Source organism: Anneissia japonica, unplaced genomic scaffold (genome assembly GCF_011630105.1).
Source record: "Anneissia japonica isolate Jap-2015-1 unplaced genomic scaffold, ASM1163010v1 scaffold21_len1647178_cov195, whole genome shotgun sequence".
In the NCBI taxonomy this organism is placed as follows: domain Eukaryota; kingdom Metazoa; phylum Echinodermata; class Crinoidea; order Comatulida; family Comatulidae; genus Anneissia; species Anneissia japonica.
The window spans coordinates 1,060,240-1,075,461 of NW_022750455.1; the positions used below are offsets into that span (position 1 = coordinate 1,060,240).

The following is a 15,222-nucleotide window of genomic DNA, read 5'->3' on the forward strand; positions in this document are numbered from 1 at the left end:
AAATGAATACTGTAAGTATTTTGAATTGCTACTATGTATACGACATTTTCTAACTATGAAATTCGAAAATATATATTTTTTTTATTTTAACCATGCTGGCAATAAATGACTAAAGTACTTTCTTGATTAGAGGCCCATGGGCTCATTTTCGAGAATGGCTTCTTTTCAAAACTAAATAGGGAGCTTACTTTGGAGATGGGCTTCTGCTCGACATTAAGCCCATTGTGCCGGCATCTATTCGATACTTACGGTGGGCATACAACAGTTTTTTTGTCAAAAAATCTGGACAGCAGCTTTATAGAGCCCGACGATTCCAGTAAGATGTGTAGACACCTACCTATTTCATTAATTCTACTAACTTAGAATTCTATCGATGAACCTTAACATATCTCATGGTCGTAATTCTTTATTACTGCTGCGACAATAGTCTTCGTTGCGACAATAACCACATAGGTCTAGGTGGGAGATTCGAGACGTTTATTTTGTCATTCTTACTCATAAAATAACCGTCCTACATATTACCGTCCGGCAACACTAGGACAGGCATATACAGTATGTGTGTCTGTATATATACTGTCTCTTATACACATCTAGATGTGTATAAGAGACAGGCGTATGCCTATTGGCGTTTATTGGTTGATGGTTATATTTTCAAACATGAATAGATGGGAGGCAGGAAATTATGCCATAAACGCATCGTAGATATTTGACATTAAAGAGGTACCGGTAACATAATTAATTAGGCCTATCAAGTTTAGTAACCGGTTATTTTGGTGTTACTTGAATCCTTACTGACATTATTATAATAGACATGTTCAAAATAGGCTACGTTCATAAACTTATACATCTCATCAGGCCTAAGCGTATCCACAAATAGTACAGTAGCTTTAGGCCTACTAAGATAATAAATGCCATGGTTGTTTACTAAGAACATAAATACAATAAAACTAGATATCTGTGGGAGGTGGTTGTCACGTGACCCATCGTAGTTCAACCATTGTACAGTATTAAAAACGCGATTTGACAACCAACATTATGACCATAACAAAACATATATCTTTTATAAAGGTTAATGACATTTGCATATTGTGTTTATGACATTATGACCATAAGAAAACATATATCTTATATAGAGGTTAATGACATTTGCATATTGTGTTCATGTAGGTTGTTTGCTGCGTGGTTGATACAACTGTATCCAAGCAACCATTGCGTCCTTGGTGCATTGTAGGCTACTTATGTGGCCAAGAACGTCCATAAAGTCCATTATAATTGTTTTGTTTCCTTCGTTGCAATGTCATTATTCCATGTATTGTATAATCATTACTTCATGCTATAACCACTTATTGTCGAGGTAAATCCCGATTGATCAATCGCGGCGATTAATTAAACAATTAAGTTTGTGGTATGTCAACAATTTACGTTTCAAATTTGTATTTGTCTTGTTGCTTTACTTCAATAATAACTTCAAGTAGAAGTGACGTTTCTGCGATAACTGTGGCCTATAGAAATGGAAGGGAAGTGCTGAAACTTCAAAGTTATACTTGAGAGCTTAGGGAAATAATAATAATAATAATAATAATAATAATAATAATAATAATAATAATAATAATAATAATAATAATAATAATAATAGGCCTAATATTATAATGATGATGATGATAATAATAATAATAGTAACATAATGTTCATAATCATAATGACGATGACAATATTAATGATAATTAATAATTATAGGAGTGATGTTTACCCTACTTGACGTGTGTTCATACCGAATACTCAGTACGTCCGCACAAAAAATTTCGCAAGTGATTCTGGAGGGAATAGAACCCACGACCTCCAGATAAATAGCCTGGCGCCATAAGCACTAGACTACCGAGCTTGCGCCTAGTTAATAGTGTTGAATCCGATCCACAGTGGGTACTGCAAATGCCATTTCGATGTGAGTTTGCGTCAGGAAAATATCATAAGGAGTGATGTTTTTCCCTACCTGACGTGTGTTCGTGCCAAATACTCAGTACGTCCCCAAATACTTGCAAACAAATTCTGGAGGTCGTGGGTTCGATTCCCACCCGAACCACATGCGAATTTTTGTTCACAAGTATTTGGGGACGTACTGAGCATTCGGTACGAACACCCGTAGGTAGGGCAAAACATCATTCCTGTGATATTTTCCTGACGCAAAATTAAATCGGAATTAATAACTGCTAATAATAACAATAATAATAATAATGACGTTGACAATATTGGCAATATGAATGATTCTATCTATATTAATTATCATTTTTCATTTCACCAGTACACTCACCAATTAGAAAATGAAAATTTATGCTCGACAAAGTAGATGTTTTTAGTCGTCAGAAAATGCTTATAATACAGTGTTTCACACGAAACAATGCAATGGACCTCGAATCTACTACAAGTCATTTTGCAATTTATGTTTGTCCTTTTTCTTGTTGATTTCTTGTAACTGTTTGTGTTTGATGATTGCAATAAAGAGATTACAGAAAAAGAAAGAAAACAAAGAAAGATTTTAATCCTGGACCTGTTTGTATCTTAAGCGCCATGGTTAGGGCCTACCTTTCCACTCCGGTTCTATGGAATCAGAGCTACTGTATTATATAGTACTTACGATAATAAACACAAAAACAGAAAGGGAAACAATGAGAGATCTTTGGCCACTAGTACATGACCTTATCGGTAAATGAACGCTATGTCATAGTAAAGTATCACAAAACCGACGAAGCACTTTCATTTTGTTCCTAGTTGTACATTCAAACACAAGTACCGGCTACCGACACACTGCAGACCTGAATGATGTTAGATATCGTATACTGTAGACCCTATATCTCATTATGATGATACTAATAGAATGGAAGACCCTGCTAAAAAATGCAGCAAGAGAGAATACAGAAAATACAGAGGTACAAACCTGAATGAATGTCGACACCGGGATTGATTTGGGTGGGAGTGGGGAAAAGTTAAGTCGGGCTCAGTGATTAGGTGAGGGGCGTTAGCTGGTATAAAATAAGGTGACTACTTAAGAGTAATTTTCTTGCCCAGCAATTTTCCATTGCTACGTGGAGGAGAAAGCTTTTTTTGCTGGGGAGCGTTCACCAACATGCACCCCACCTACTATAGAAACACCGCCCTGGAACCACTAAGGGTTTTGGAAGGCTTTTCAGCCGCATTACAGCTGTAGGCCTACTTGATTTGTATATAGGCCTCTGTATATATAGGCCCCTGATACAGGAAACAATTCTCGTACTATAAGGATTTTGATAGGAATTCTTAACACATAGTATCGTGTTTATTCTTGTTGCGGAAAGGGATGCTGTTAAGGTGTCGATTTACTGTACAGTATAAAATTTTTTGCAGAAGACAAAAAGGAAAATAATTATTACTCAGGATGTTCTTTATATTGTATTACGTCATACACATAAATTACTCTGTGTTTCTGAAAATGTTAATATTCTGAGCCCGTCGTGTGATTAAGTACAGTTCACGCAAAACGCATAGCCTACTTTATATGCGCCCGCTGACGAATTAACAATGTGCGGCATAATTACGCGCAAGAGAATAACGCATAATATGTGGCAATGTCACTTAACCTTAGTAGATACAGTTGATTTACCCCGTTCAAAAGCACTTTATCTAATTTGTTTGTTTTCTCTTCATTCCCTCAGAAATGAACTCCATAGTTAGCTTCTTTTAATTCAATAAGCCTCTCAAACCAAGGCCCTTGTTACCTTGGTGTGAGAATGCTTAACAACCTCTACCGGAAGCACCGTCATGGGAATATATTTAAGCAAGCGTAATGTACATATTAGGTATATTTTAAGCCTTGTAGTTTGTTAATACAATTGATTAGATTATAATGAACACTGGGTCGAAGGTGACCTGATTGTATAAATGGTTCTCAAGTGTTTTAATTATTTCAAAACAATATCACCAGGGCCCAGGTTTTACCAGTTTAGAAGGTCAAACTATTTTTTAATCTTCAATTCCCACTAGCTAGGAAAGGTAATATCATTAAAATTATACTTCCACAAATAAAAAATAAAAAATAATAAAAAAAAAAAAACAACAACAAAAAAAAACATAAAAACCTTTAATTTATTCTTTGAAAATAATTACATAGGCCTAGTTACCAATTTTTAATATGTCTAAGGTTTGAATAAACAATCTGTTTCCAAACGTTTCCTATATCCTGAAAGACATTTATAGACTGATGAGTGGTAGGACTACAGGTATTCTATAAACGTCCGTTAAATGGCGAAATCCAACTACCAAAATCCAAAATAAGGTACAGAAGAGGGTGTACCTTATAGATCTCTGACCGTTTTATCACGTGCGACATTAGGGCTATATCAAAGCTGTGACGTCAGACACGTTTAAAATAATTACAATGATTAAGAATTTACTGGCGTTTGAATTCACCACAGCGCCTTAGTGGTCAAATGGTTGTGGCGTCCGGTGAATGCTGAATTTTTCCTTTTACTCATTGTCAGATCTCAATGAATGTCCTATAAATAAAGAAATTGTGTAATAAAATGCCTCTGACAGGATTCGGACCTGCGACCTCTCGCTGCCAAATCGAGCGTCATAACCATTAGATCACAGAGGCCTTATGGTTGAACAGATTCAAATAACGTCAGACACATTCTATTACACAATAGGTACGGCTGGTAACAAATAATAGCATATATATAAACTATAAAGGCATATATATATACATATTATATATATATATATATATATATATATATATCTGTTCCCGCCAAGGGCTCCAACAGCTGTCTCTTATACACATCTAGATGTGTATAAGAGACAGGTCTTATCCAGACTGGAGAAGTAGTCTTGCGTTGAGTGTCTAAAGATTGTCACCGACACGTTGACAATAAACAAATGGTTCAACGCATACGTGTTAGACTTGTCCACGCTGGATACCAGAAACTCGTTCATATTACACGCACACAGTCCAATAAACAATCACGTTACGTTACATTCAATTGGAAGTATTGGTAATTGCACCTTTAAAGAGGATTTTGTGGAAGCATCGGACACTACAGTATTAAGATGCTTTGTAGACAAGTGTTGATCAATATTGTAACTAAGGAAGCTATTTTTGCGAATGTGATAGAGGGGACCTGGAATGTCGAATATTTAACACAAAGGTGTTACTCTATAGTCTGACAGAGGTACCAATTACCATTCATCATATGCGTCTTACACTGTTTACTCGAGACTATCTTTTTCAATATAATCATGTCCTCGCCGTGTTGATGTTGTTGATTTTGTTTTTCAGACAAATTCATTATAAGCCTTTCGTGTTTTGCACGTTGGATTATCGTTGACTGGTACGTGACCGGAAAAAATGTTATTTCGCAGATAAATGAATTACGGCACAGAATGATTAGTAAAACCTTATTCGAGCTGTGACGTTTGCGGCTTAGCGGATATGAATTACGATAGGAGTACTTGTCTGGTCCAATGCATTCCGTTTTGTAGTTGGCAATATCTGTATATAGGCCGAAGGTAATTTTATTAATGTATAAGGCCTATTTGATGCAAGGCCAATTCACTTCGAAGCATTAACATGAATGTGACAAACCCAAATACGCTGATACTCACTGACCCGGCACTCGCATCACCAGCACCCTCAGGATCACTGCAGAACATAGTAATCGGAGTGCTGTGCGTTATCGCTATTCTTATCGTCATATCTGGAAACTTCCTCGTCGTCGCATCCGTCGTATCGTTCCGTCGATTGCGCACGCCATCGAACTTGCTGTTGGTGAACCTGGCAGTAGCGGACATTACTGTGGCCGTGTTTGTTATGACGTTTTCCACCGCCCGTATTCTGTATAATAATGACTGGATATTCGGAAACTTTGTCTGTCTAATGTGGATGTCCTTTGATGTTCTATGTTGCACGGCGTCTATTTTGAATATGTGTATGATATCCATGGATAAGTATCTAGCTATTACACGGCCCTTGAGGTACATGAGGATCATGACAAAGCGACGTGTGGCCGTGATGATTGCAGTTGTGTGGTTGTTGTCCGGACTAGTGTCGTTCGTACCAATATTTAGTGGACTCTACGGCGGAAATCCGGACGGACGCGATTCGAACAAGTGCAGCGTGAATTTCGCCGTTACACCAACATTCGCAATAATATCTTCCATGACGTCATTTTATGTACCGCTCGCAATTATGGTCTTCACGTATTGTAAAATATACAGAATAGCGCGTGATCAGGCGTCGCGTATTTTACGCGAAAGTGGCAACTATGGAAAAATTGGTAACGGGACATCAAAGAGGGGCTTCAGAACATTTTCCAGCGAATTCAAAGCCGTTCGTACGCTGGGTGTCATTATGGGTGGGTTTATATTCTGCTGGCTTCCATTTTTCTTAATGTACATAATTATCAACTTTTGTGGCTGCCAACATAAAGTTCCGAACGCAGTAGATGGCGGGGTCACGTGGTTAGGTTATATTAATAGTATGATGAATCCATTTATCTATAATTTCCGACATAAAGAATTCAAAATGGCATTTCGAAGAATTGTCGTATGCGCAAGATGTCGCAAAGTTGACAGGCGACTGTACAGCGTGCAATCGCGCCAAAATTCTTCTGCAGATACGTATAGGAAATGTTTACAAACTGAAATCGGAGATGAAATTCAAAACGGAACAGTGAACAAGTCTGATCAGAACAGCAATCATAAGTCTATGAAACTTTCTCCAATTATCGAGCAATGCAACACTGAACCAGAGAAACATTTTGATAGTTTATCTGAAGAGTCTGAAAGCGTATGATAATGTTTGGCATTTTGTGTGAACACCAATTATTTAATCATGAAGGTACATTTGTATATCATAGTATCCGCAGGCTTTATTTAAAAGTAAAATGGTCCTATCCGATATATATTATTTTATTTTAATATTTTAATGATATAACTTTACTTTTCTAACTTACAATTATTTTCTACAATTTGTAAATTTATTAATGAATCGATTAAATGTTTCAGGAAATGTATATTTATAGAGGTTGATTTTGTCTGATTCCCACTATTATTATTTGGATTTTGACGCAACAGAAGCAAAGCTACGTCTACGCCAGCCACACGGTCGATTTTAAAACGCAAATTAAAATTACATTCACTGAGGCAAACGCATACATTTGTATACGTATAGAATGGGCCCCATGTCTACACTTCAATATCAGTCATTATACACAATATCATTGATTGGACTATACAAAATATATAGTAATTTATAAACGTATTTGGTTCAGATTTGGTTATATAGTTGAACATCTAAATTACTAGAATGAGCTCCACAGGGGGATTTTGGCAGCTCCCTGACCCCAGCCTTAGTGGGTTAATTTAAACCAATGGCACCCCTCCACAAATTTTGAATCCTCGCTATTGCTGTAATGTAATATTCATACTGTAGTAGCTGAATACGAAGTGCTACATTTAATTTCAGATCTAATTGCTAAAAACTGAGCAGAACCTTAAATAATTTAATAGTGGTCACGTGGTGGCAAAATTACTTTCTCGGGGGAGGGGGAATTGATGAACGCGACAGGGACATAAATGGGCCAAAACAACCCAGAACCCCCCGACAATTTATTGATTTGAAAGGTTTATTAAATCAATTTGTCTCACATTCTGTAAAATTTACATAGAATTCCTTTTCTCCAGCACAGAGAGGGGGAAGCTGTTACAATGGCCCATTGGTGTCGCCATTGTGACACATTGAGACGCATACACAAAACAATGAAATCATCCAATCTGTAAAAATGAAGTACTTTATTAAATTATCCGTTTTCTTCATTAATGCCTTAACGCATCATTATGTAACCAGTAATAATGGAGACTTCCATTTGTGAAGTAACAAAAGCAAAGAATTTGAAATGCATATGCAGGTCTCTCCAATTAAAGCCCACTTTTGGGACTGGAGTTTTCAGCGTCTCTAGCAGCCTTGGTCTTTCCTTTGAAAAATTATTATAATAAAATTAAAAGACAAACACTCAAATTGGGGTCGCAAAAACATGGTCTTTATATTAGAGGTGGTCTTTAATTGGAGGTGGTGATCTTTAATTGGAGGTGGTCAATTATTGGAGGGGGCTTTGATTGGTGGGATTGTTAATTAGAGGAGATGTGTATCTGCATTTTTAATAAAGTCGGATTACTCCAATTACTCGTAGAAGCGGTTGTCGCAACGGTTGTGGCTCTGACTCTCAACCTTGAGGTCAGGGGTTCGAAACTCTCGCTGTGCAAGTTGCTTGTGTCCTTAGGCAAGACACTTTATCTACGTATGTCTCTCTCCACCTAGGTGTTTAATTGGGTACTGGCATATGCTGGGAAGGTAAAACAGACTGCAATGCAGGAGGAGTGGTGAACCCCCCACAGCCTTGCACAGTCTGGCCCAAATGCTAAAGTAAGAGAGACGGGCACTCCAGTCTGCTTCAGGTTTTGAACCTTTACCTTACTCCAATATAGTAAAAAGTTAAGTGGTTTTCAAATGGCCAAATTAATATCATTTCATTTTGTTAAAAATATGAATAAATCATACTCATCCAACCTTGCTAATATTAATTTAAAAAAAAAAAAGAAGAAAACAGAGGCCTTTAGCACTGCTCAGATATTTAAAATGGATGTGAGCATATAATCACAAATTGTGTTAAATTGTATCTTCACTGCTTATCAATTGTACCAACTTTTAGTAAGGTTACTACTTTTGTGAAGTAATCACTACTTTTGTGAAGTTGGTGATTTTGGTATGGTAAGTGTAACATTTATCCAATATCCATTATAATATTCTGTCTTGTGTTAATCCGGTAAGGAAATGGACATTGGAAGGCAGACATTTTGACCACTAGGCCAGAACTCCATTCCACATGATATGTCTAGAGCTTCCCTTCCTGCGTCAAGTTGTATTGCAGGGCTTATTCTTATTTGCCTTCATATATGCTCAATATTTAATATGTCAGTTCACCATATATTATAATCATTAAAAAGCATCTTGGTGTTGAAATGTACTCAATTACATGTCCAACAACCAACATTTAATGACATTCTCCGGTTGCATATAATTACAATACCAGTTAAATAAAATTAAATTGTCTTGTCCTTCGGTTGTTGTTAACTCATCAACGTCATCATACGTAATCAGCCACAACTGAGCAATAGAATTGATAACATACGATCGTAATGTAATGATGTAAGTTTATCTGCAACGAATGAAGTGGAAAATGTCAGAGAATCTATTAGTTCCATCAATCTATATACGGGAAGATCATAATCGCATTTTCTTGCATTCTGTTAGCTTCCTCAGCTGTTTTTGTTAGGTGCTTGTTCTTTTGGCTTTGAAGATCTTGCAAATTGCTAATGCTTTCATTAAGGATAAGAGGTCATATTCATATAAAAAGAAGTAAATATGAGCATGAAGGGCAGTGCTTTTTGTGCTTGGTAATCATTATTTATGGCTTTGGATCATAAGTGAAGATCATTTTTCTCTCTTTCTCAAATTACTACATTAGCAGTGGTTTTAAAGTCAACTGTTAATCAGTCAATAACAGCCACATGTTCATGACATGGAATGGGGTATCATACTGGGTTACACGATGGTAAGTACGATGATGACAATACTAATGCTACTAATGCCACTATTTTCCATTGGTGGATTCAAAGGGGAGAGGGGTCAAGTTGGCCTGCACCCCCACCCCTAGGTGCCATAATCATAAATTTTCTTATTTCAACACCAACCATGGTGGGGCTGAGTTGGTCTAGACACTCTGTGAAAGTCCCCCGGGCCCCCTCTATTTCAAATACCTGGATTCACCACTGCTTCATCAGCACCACCAACATTACAGTACACCTGCTTATGAGAACCTAGTGGATTAAGGACCTACAGGATTAAATTAGTAAATTAAACCCCATTTTGAGCACTGTATTACTTAAAACAGCTCCTCACCATCATCATCATAGCTATCAACATCACCTTTATCATTATCACATTTTTGTCATCACTTGTAGTGTTAAAGGATACCACCACCATCGGTTTACTCTGTAGTAAGTAGCCGTTGGTGTCTCGGAGCGCTTTTTTTGCTGCAAATTCACTTGGTAAGCTCACAAAAGCCTGGCCTTTCATCCGTCCTTGTGTCATCAACTGAATTGAAAACCTACGGAAACATCCACAAGGAAAAAGTAGTATATAATTATAAGCCTTTTATTCATATCAGTTTTTGTTTGTAGAACCCAAGCTACTTATTTATAAGCATAGTTGAAAACAAAATGAATATATATAGTATATTTATTCTCCTTAAAGCTTGGTTTCCATAAAAATCGCTACACAGTCGCTACAGCGTACTCACTGCAATCATTGCACTGCGTAGCTGTCTCTGACACAATCGGGAACGCTCTCTGATTCAACTGACCAATCAGCATCGCCAAAGAAGTCAGCGAGAGTGTGTAGCGATTTTGATGGACATCAGGCTTAAATATATAATTTGTGTAACCCAAGATTTAAAGTTTTGTTTTCTATTATCAATTTTGTTTATCCAATGCCTCTAGGTTGGGAGGGGAGGGCAGTAGAGGTTGGGGTGTAGGGTTGGAGTGGAAGAGCTGTGTTTCCCTTCCCAGACTGAATTACCCAATGATATTCACTGATGAACAATTTCTGAGATTAATGCAAATTCCTTACATGTCCTGATCCATTTTGGATTCCCAGTCAACATATCGTCCGTAGATAAACTTCAAGTCCTTTTGTTCGCACTGCTTGCTGAGGTTCTTGATGTACAGCCTTGTAGTAGGCTCTCCTGGGTTGTACCTCTTAAACACTGACATACTTTCCATCTCTGCAAATACATAAAGTAAATTATTTTGTATGCATTCATTAGAAGAGAATATGAAAGAGTCACTTAACTGGATAACAATTTCTTTCTCCTTTGTCCCTGAATCTTATCAGTGAAATATAGTCCTATTGATACCCAAAATATGATAGTAAAACTGTCAAACATGGTATTAATTTTTTATGTTTAAAAATTATCTAAAAAGTTACTCAAACAAAAGCTGGAGTGACAGAAAACAAATTTATACATGGTGCTGGAGAACACAAATGTCAATCAACCAATGCTCCCTCTGGACAGAAAACCAAAAACACATCGTAAAATGCTTTATTTTCTTTTAAATTATTTATTCATTTTACCTTTAGATGATACTCTGTTCTTCCTCAGTTGCCTGGAGGTGATAAATTCTTTGATTTCATCATCTTCATCCTCATCTTCATCACTTGATTCATCCTCTGACTGCTTGCCTTCTGGTTGTTTTGCCGGAGCCTGCAGCACTCCAAACCCCACAGATGTCTTATCATCTCCAGGTGCCTGCACAGTTTCTTTTTTGAATAAATAAAATAACAAGTTATCAAAAAGTCATGGGCAGTGGCATATCTGGAAAGGTGCCTGGGGGAGTGCATGCCCTCCCCCACTAGAACTGTTCAAAACCAAAAAATTACACTCAATTAGTTATAGTCACCTTATATATTCCTGATTTTGCGAGAGAACACCCCCTAACTTAATCAACAAGCCTCCCAGTTCAGCTTCACAACCCCCCTCCCCAACCACCATTTGAAGTCTCTTAAGTACGCCACTGGTCATGAGACAGTAACCCACACAAGTCAGAGACTCATTTCTAGTGGGGTCCTTCTGGTACTGAATTGGGCAGTACACACTGAGGGACAATTCTCTACTCCTTCCAACAAGTGTATGTGCATTCTTTCACATGCACATCGGTTTCCATGGCTTAAATAATAGTTCGCTCTATAGCTTGCATTTCAACCATCTAACTGAAACACAAGGAAAGCATTGATGGAATTTAACCTTTAACCTTCTAAGCTTGTCTCTACACTAAAGGTCTGAAAGAATCATTATGCTCACTGCCTACCACCAGTTTAGCTTCATTCACAGAGTGAAGGCAGAATAATTGAAATCACCTGGTTTATTTGCATGAGCTTCCAGTATATCAGACAAGGTTTGCGGAAGTTTCATCTCAAGTTTCTTAATGCCAGTTTGCAGCTGTTGATCAAAGACATCTTTAGGCTTGGCTACAGCAGCACTGGAACCAGTTAAGGACTTCAAAATGCCAGCAGAGGGTGCTTGCAGCTTCATTTTCTTAGCTTTAGGCCGGTCTACACTGCTGACTGATAGCCTTAAAGCTCTTCTATCTACGCAGCCATGTGTCTACTGTACCGAACTAACTCACTATTATTTCATCTATAATTTCCTTTGCAGATGTTTTCGTCTCATTTGCCTAAGCATGCTTGAAAATGCACTTACCCTAAGCTACTGGCTGCACTCATTATCTCTCCCGGCTATGTTATTACAATCAGCCTTTCGGTCTACACTGCTGACTGATAGCCGTAAAGCTCTTCTATCTACGCAGCCATGTGTCCATTGCACCAAACTAACTCACTATTATTTCATCTATAATTTCCTTTGCAGATGTTTTCGTCTCATTTGCCTTAGCATGCTTGAAAATGCACTTACCCTAAGCTACTGGCTGCACTCATTATCTCTCCCGGCTATGTTATTACAATCAGCCTTTCTGTCTACACTGCTGACTGATAGCCTTAAAGCTCTTCTATTTACGCAGCCATGTGTCTACTGTACCGAACTAACTCACTATTATTTCATCTATAATTTCCTTTGCAGATGTTTTCGTCTCATTTGCCTAAGCATGCTTGAAAATGCACTTACCCTAAGCTACTGGCTGCACTCATTATCTGTCCCTTCAGTTTTCTACTCTTCTCTTTTGCAATTTGTTCAGCATCCTTTTTGTTTTTTTCTTGCCTTTGGGGTTCATCATCAGTGGTTCTATATTGTGAAGTACAAATTAAACAAGAATTGGTGAAATATTGAATTTGAATTTACTATCATCATAGAAAGAATAAACAGACCAAATACAAATAACCTCTTAGGAAAAGCTACGAGGCAATTTACAAAACAACATCAAAATTCCCCAGCTACAACCCAACAGACAAGCAGCATCACAATCCCCCAGCTACAACCCAACACACAGGCAGCATCACAATCCACCGGCTACAACCCAACACACAGGCAGCATCACAATCCCCTGGCTACAACCCAACACACAGGCAGCATCACAATCCCCCGGCTACAACCCAACACATAGGCAGCATCTGATGGCAGACAACCATCATCATTCAATTACAAGACATACAAAATATCAGAATACAAAATCATGTATTACTTTGGAATTTCAATTGTAGGCCCAGCAGCCATGTCCTTCTGTTGTTGTGTCCTGGCAAACTCTACCACCAGTGTATGTCCCATAACCTTCAATTGATGCAGTCTACCTAGAGCCTAAAAATAACTGAACTGATTAGCACATCATCTGGGTGATAAGCTTGTATGAAGTCATAGGCATGGGCTTATGTAGTCGAGAGAAATACATAGGTGGTGGACTGATTCCATTAGAAGAAATGGTTAATGTAACGTCTGGTGGGTTGATGAAGAATATAGCTGGTGACTGATGTAGTGGAGTACTGGTGAGCTCTGATGTAGTGGAGAACTGGTTAATTGAGGTAGTAAAGGGCTAATGGCTGATGTAACTGGAGGCTAGTGGGCTATCAGAGGGCTAATGGCTGACGTAGTACTAGCAGAGGCCTTGTGACTGATGTATTAGAAAGCTATTAGCTGATCACCTTTTTGCTGTTATTTGATACAAGAAGGAGGCAGTGAGCTATATGCACAGTTTAAATCTACTATCAACAATTGACCTTCTCACACTCACTTGCTTACCTTAGCTGCTGACTCTTCGTCACTAAAGGTTGCAAATGCAGCATGTTTCTGCAAATTAAATAAAAAAATAAAAACAAATGCTGAATAGATCATGTGTAACCCCCACCAATGCTTGTTAAAAATCAGGGTACACAAGAAGTAAAGTCTGCAAAAAAATGGTGTAAGACTTCTGTTGGCACATTCTGTAAAAATCAATTTTAAGCAATTTAGATAGTATTTTATTTATGTTTAATTGTCATTATGGTGAAATATAAATCATTTGTGATATTTACCAAACGCCCTCTATTGGCCATGCACTTCACACTAGTTGCTCCAAAATGTTGTAAGAGACTCTGTTTTTCGGAGGCAGAAAGTTCATTTGGAAGGTGACGAACAAGCAAGACATTGCTCTGCTGATTTCCTGGAGCACCCATCAAGAAACTATCTTTACAACATGAGAAAAAAAAGTTACGTCATAAAATATCAGAAATTTATATACTGTATCAATAAAGCATAGATTAGCTTTGGTAGGCAGATAGCTTGTTGAAACTTGGATTGGGAACATCAATTTTGAGAAAAACTGTTAATCATTATCAAATACTGCTGGTTTGTCTGCTTCAGTAAATTAGAGAGGTGTAGTGTCTGAGCGAGTTTTGAGCATGGGAATTTATTCTGGTTAAAAATCCCAAACGAATTGTGCTAAATCGATTTAAAACCGGAGAAAAGTGATGTGAGTTGGTTGATAATACAATTTTTGTGGGCTTAAGGATATATTATATAGGGAATCCATTATATACAATGATAGTGGTGGATTCATGGGGACCCCACCCCCTAAAAAGAAAACTATACTCAAATTTTTAAGTGTCATCATCCTGGCCATATTATGTAAAGTTTTTAATTAGGTGGATGATAGTGATACCTCAATCAAAAACCAGCTTCATTTTTTTGTGCCTAAAAATCAATATTTTTGCACAGCGTGTTAATTCCCCACGCAGGCCTTACTTTACAGCTAAAATCCTCCTTGTATATATAGTCTCCTACGCCTATATCTATATATTAATAATCATTACAATGTTCGGTTGAACAAACACACAGAGACAAGGCTATCTGCTAAGTCTGCTTAGCTAGGCCTACTACTATCTGGCAAAACAATACACAAACAAGCCTGCATGCAAGCCATGCCTAGCTAGCTAGCCTAGGGCCTAAAGTCAGGGCCTAACCTAAATCAAAACTTTATAACATAACTTAGGATGGCCCATCGTCATACATAGATGGATATCCAATACGTACCAACCCCAAATTTACCACTTTTAAGCTTTTTACAGTTAAAAAATAGTACGATATTAAATTCTCAGCTTCCCTTTCGTACTGAAGTACTGCATGTGTTTAGTGTTTGTCGCCCTCTTTGGGT

At 37.6% G+C, this 15,222-nt stretch overlaps 2 protein-coding genes and 1 non-coding gene across 3 annotated transcripts; 1 reads left to right on the forward strand and 2 right to left on the reverse strand.

Moving 5' to 3' along the window:
• Window positions 1–4,554: 4,554 nt before the first annotated feature.
• On the reverse strand, window positions 4,555–4,627 carry Trnap-ugg. Its single transcript has one exon. It is a non-coding gene; the product is annotated as a tRNA-Pro (tRNA).
• Window positions 4,628–4,838: 211 nt separating this feature from the next.
• Window positions 4,839–7,039, forward strand: LOC117121349 (beta-2 adrenergic receptor-like). Its single transcript, XM_033266515.1, has one exon. The coding sequence runs from the start codon at window positions 5,600–5,602 to the stop codon at window positions 6,821–6,823; it is 1,224 nt and encodes a 407-aa protein (XP_033122406.1). The 5' UTR covers window positions 4,839–5,599; the 3' UTR covers window positions 6,824–7,039.
• Window positions 7,040–8,773: 1,734 nt separating this feature from the next.
• Window positions 8,774–15,218, reverse strand: LOC117121353 (RNA-binding region-containing protein 3-like). The gene is made up of 10 exons (XM_033266520.1): window positions 15,102–15,218; window positions 14,105–14,256; window positions 13,833–13,880; window positions 13,282–13,394; window positions 12,768–12,884; window positions 12,005–12,231; window positions 11,222–11,407; window positions 10,718–10,871; window positions 10,064–10,196; window positions 8,774–9,399 (listed from the first exon to the last, which is right to left on the reverse strand). The coding sequence occupies exons 2-10, from the start codon at window positions 14,243–14,245 to the stop codon at window positions 9,346–9,348; spliced, it is 1,173 nt and encodes a 390-aa protein (XP_033122411.1). The 5' UTR covers window positions 14,246–14,256; window positions 15,102–15,218; the 3' UTR covers window positions 8,774–9,345.
• Between the last annotated feature and the right edge of the window lie 4 nt (window positions 15,219–15,222).

Excerpts from the sequence above, each read along its gene's own strand:
- LOC117121353 (XM_033266520.1), bottom strand. The coding sequence starts at position 14,245 with ATGGGTGCTCCAGGAAATCAGCAGAGCAATGTCTTGCTTGTTCGTCAC. Across the intron at positions 12,232-12,767 it reads AGTGCAGCCAGTAGCTTAGG|AAGAGCTTTAAGGCTATCAG; the intron begins GTAAGTGCATTT and ends CTGCGTAGATAG. Across the intron at positions 10,872-11,221 it reads GAACAGAGTATCATCTAAAG|AGATGGAAAGTATGTCAGTG; the intron begins GTAAAATGAATA and ends ATGTATTTGCAG.
- LOC117121349 (XM_033266515.1), top strand. The coding sequence starts at position 5,600 with ATGAATGTGACAAACCCAAATACGCTGATACTCACTGACCCGGCACTC.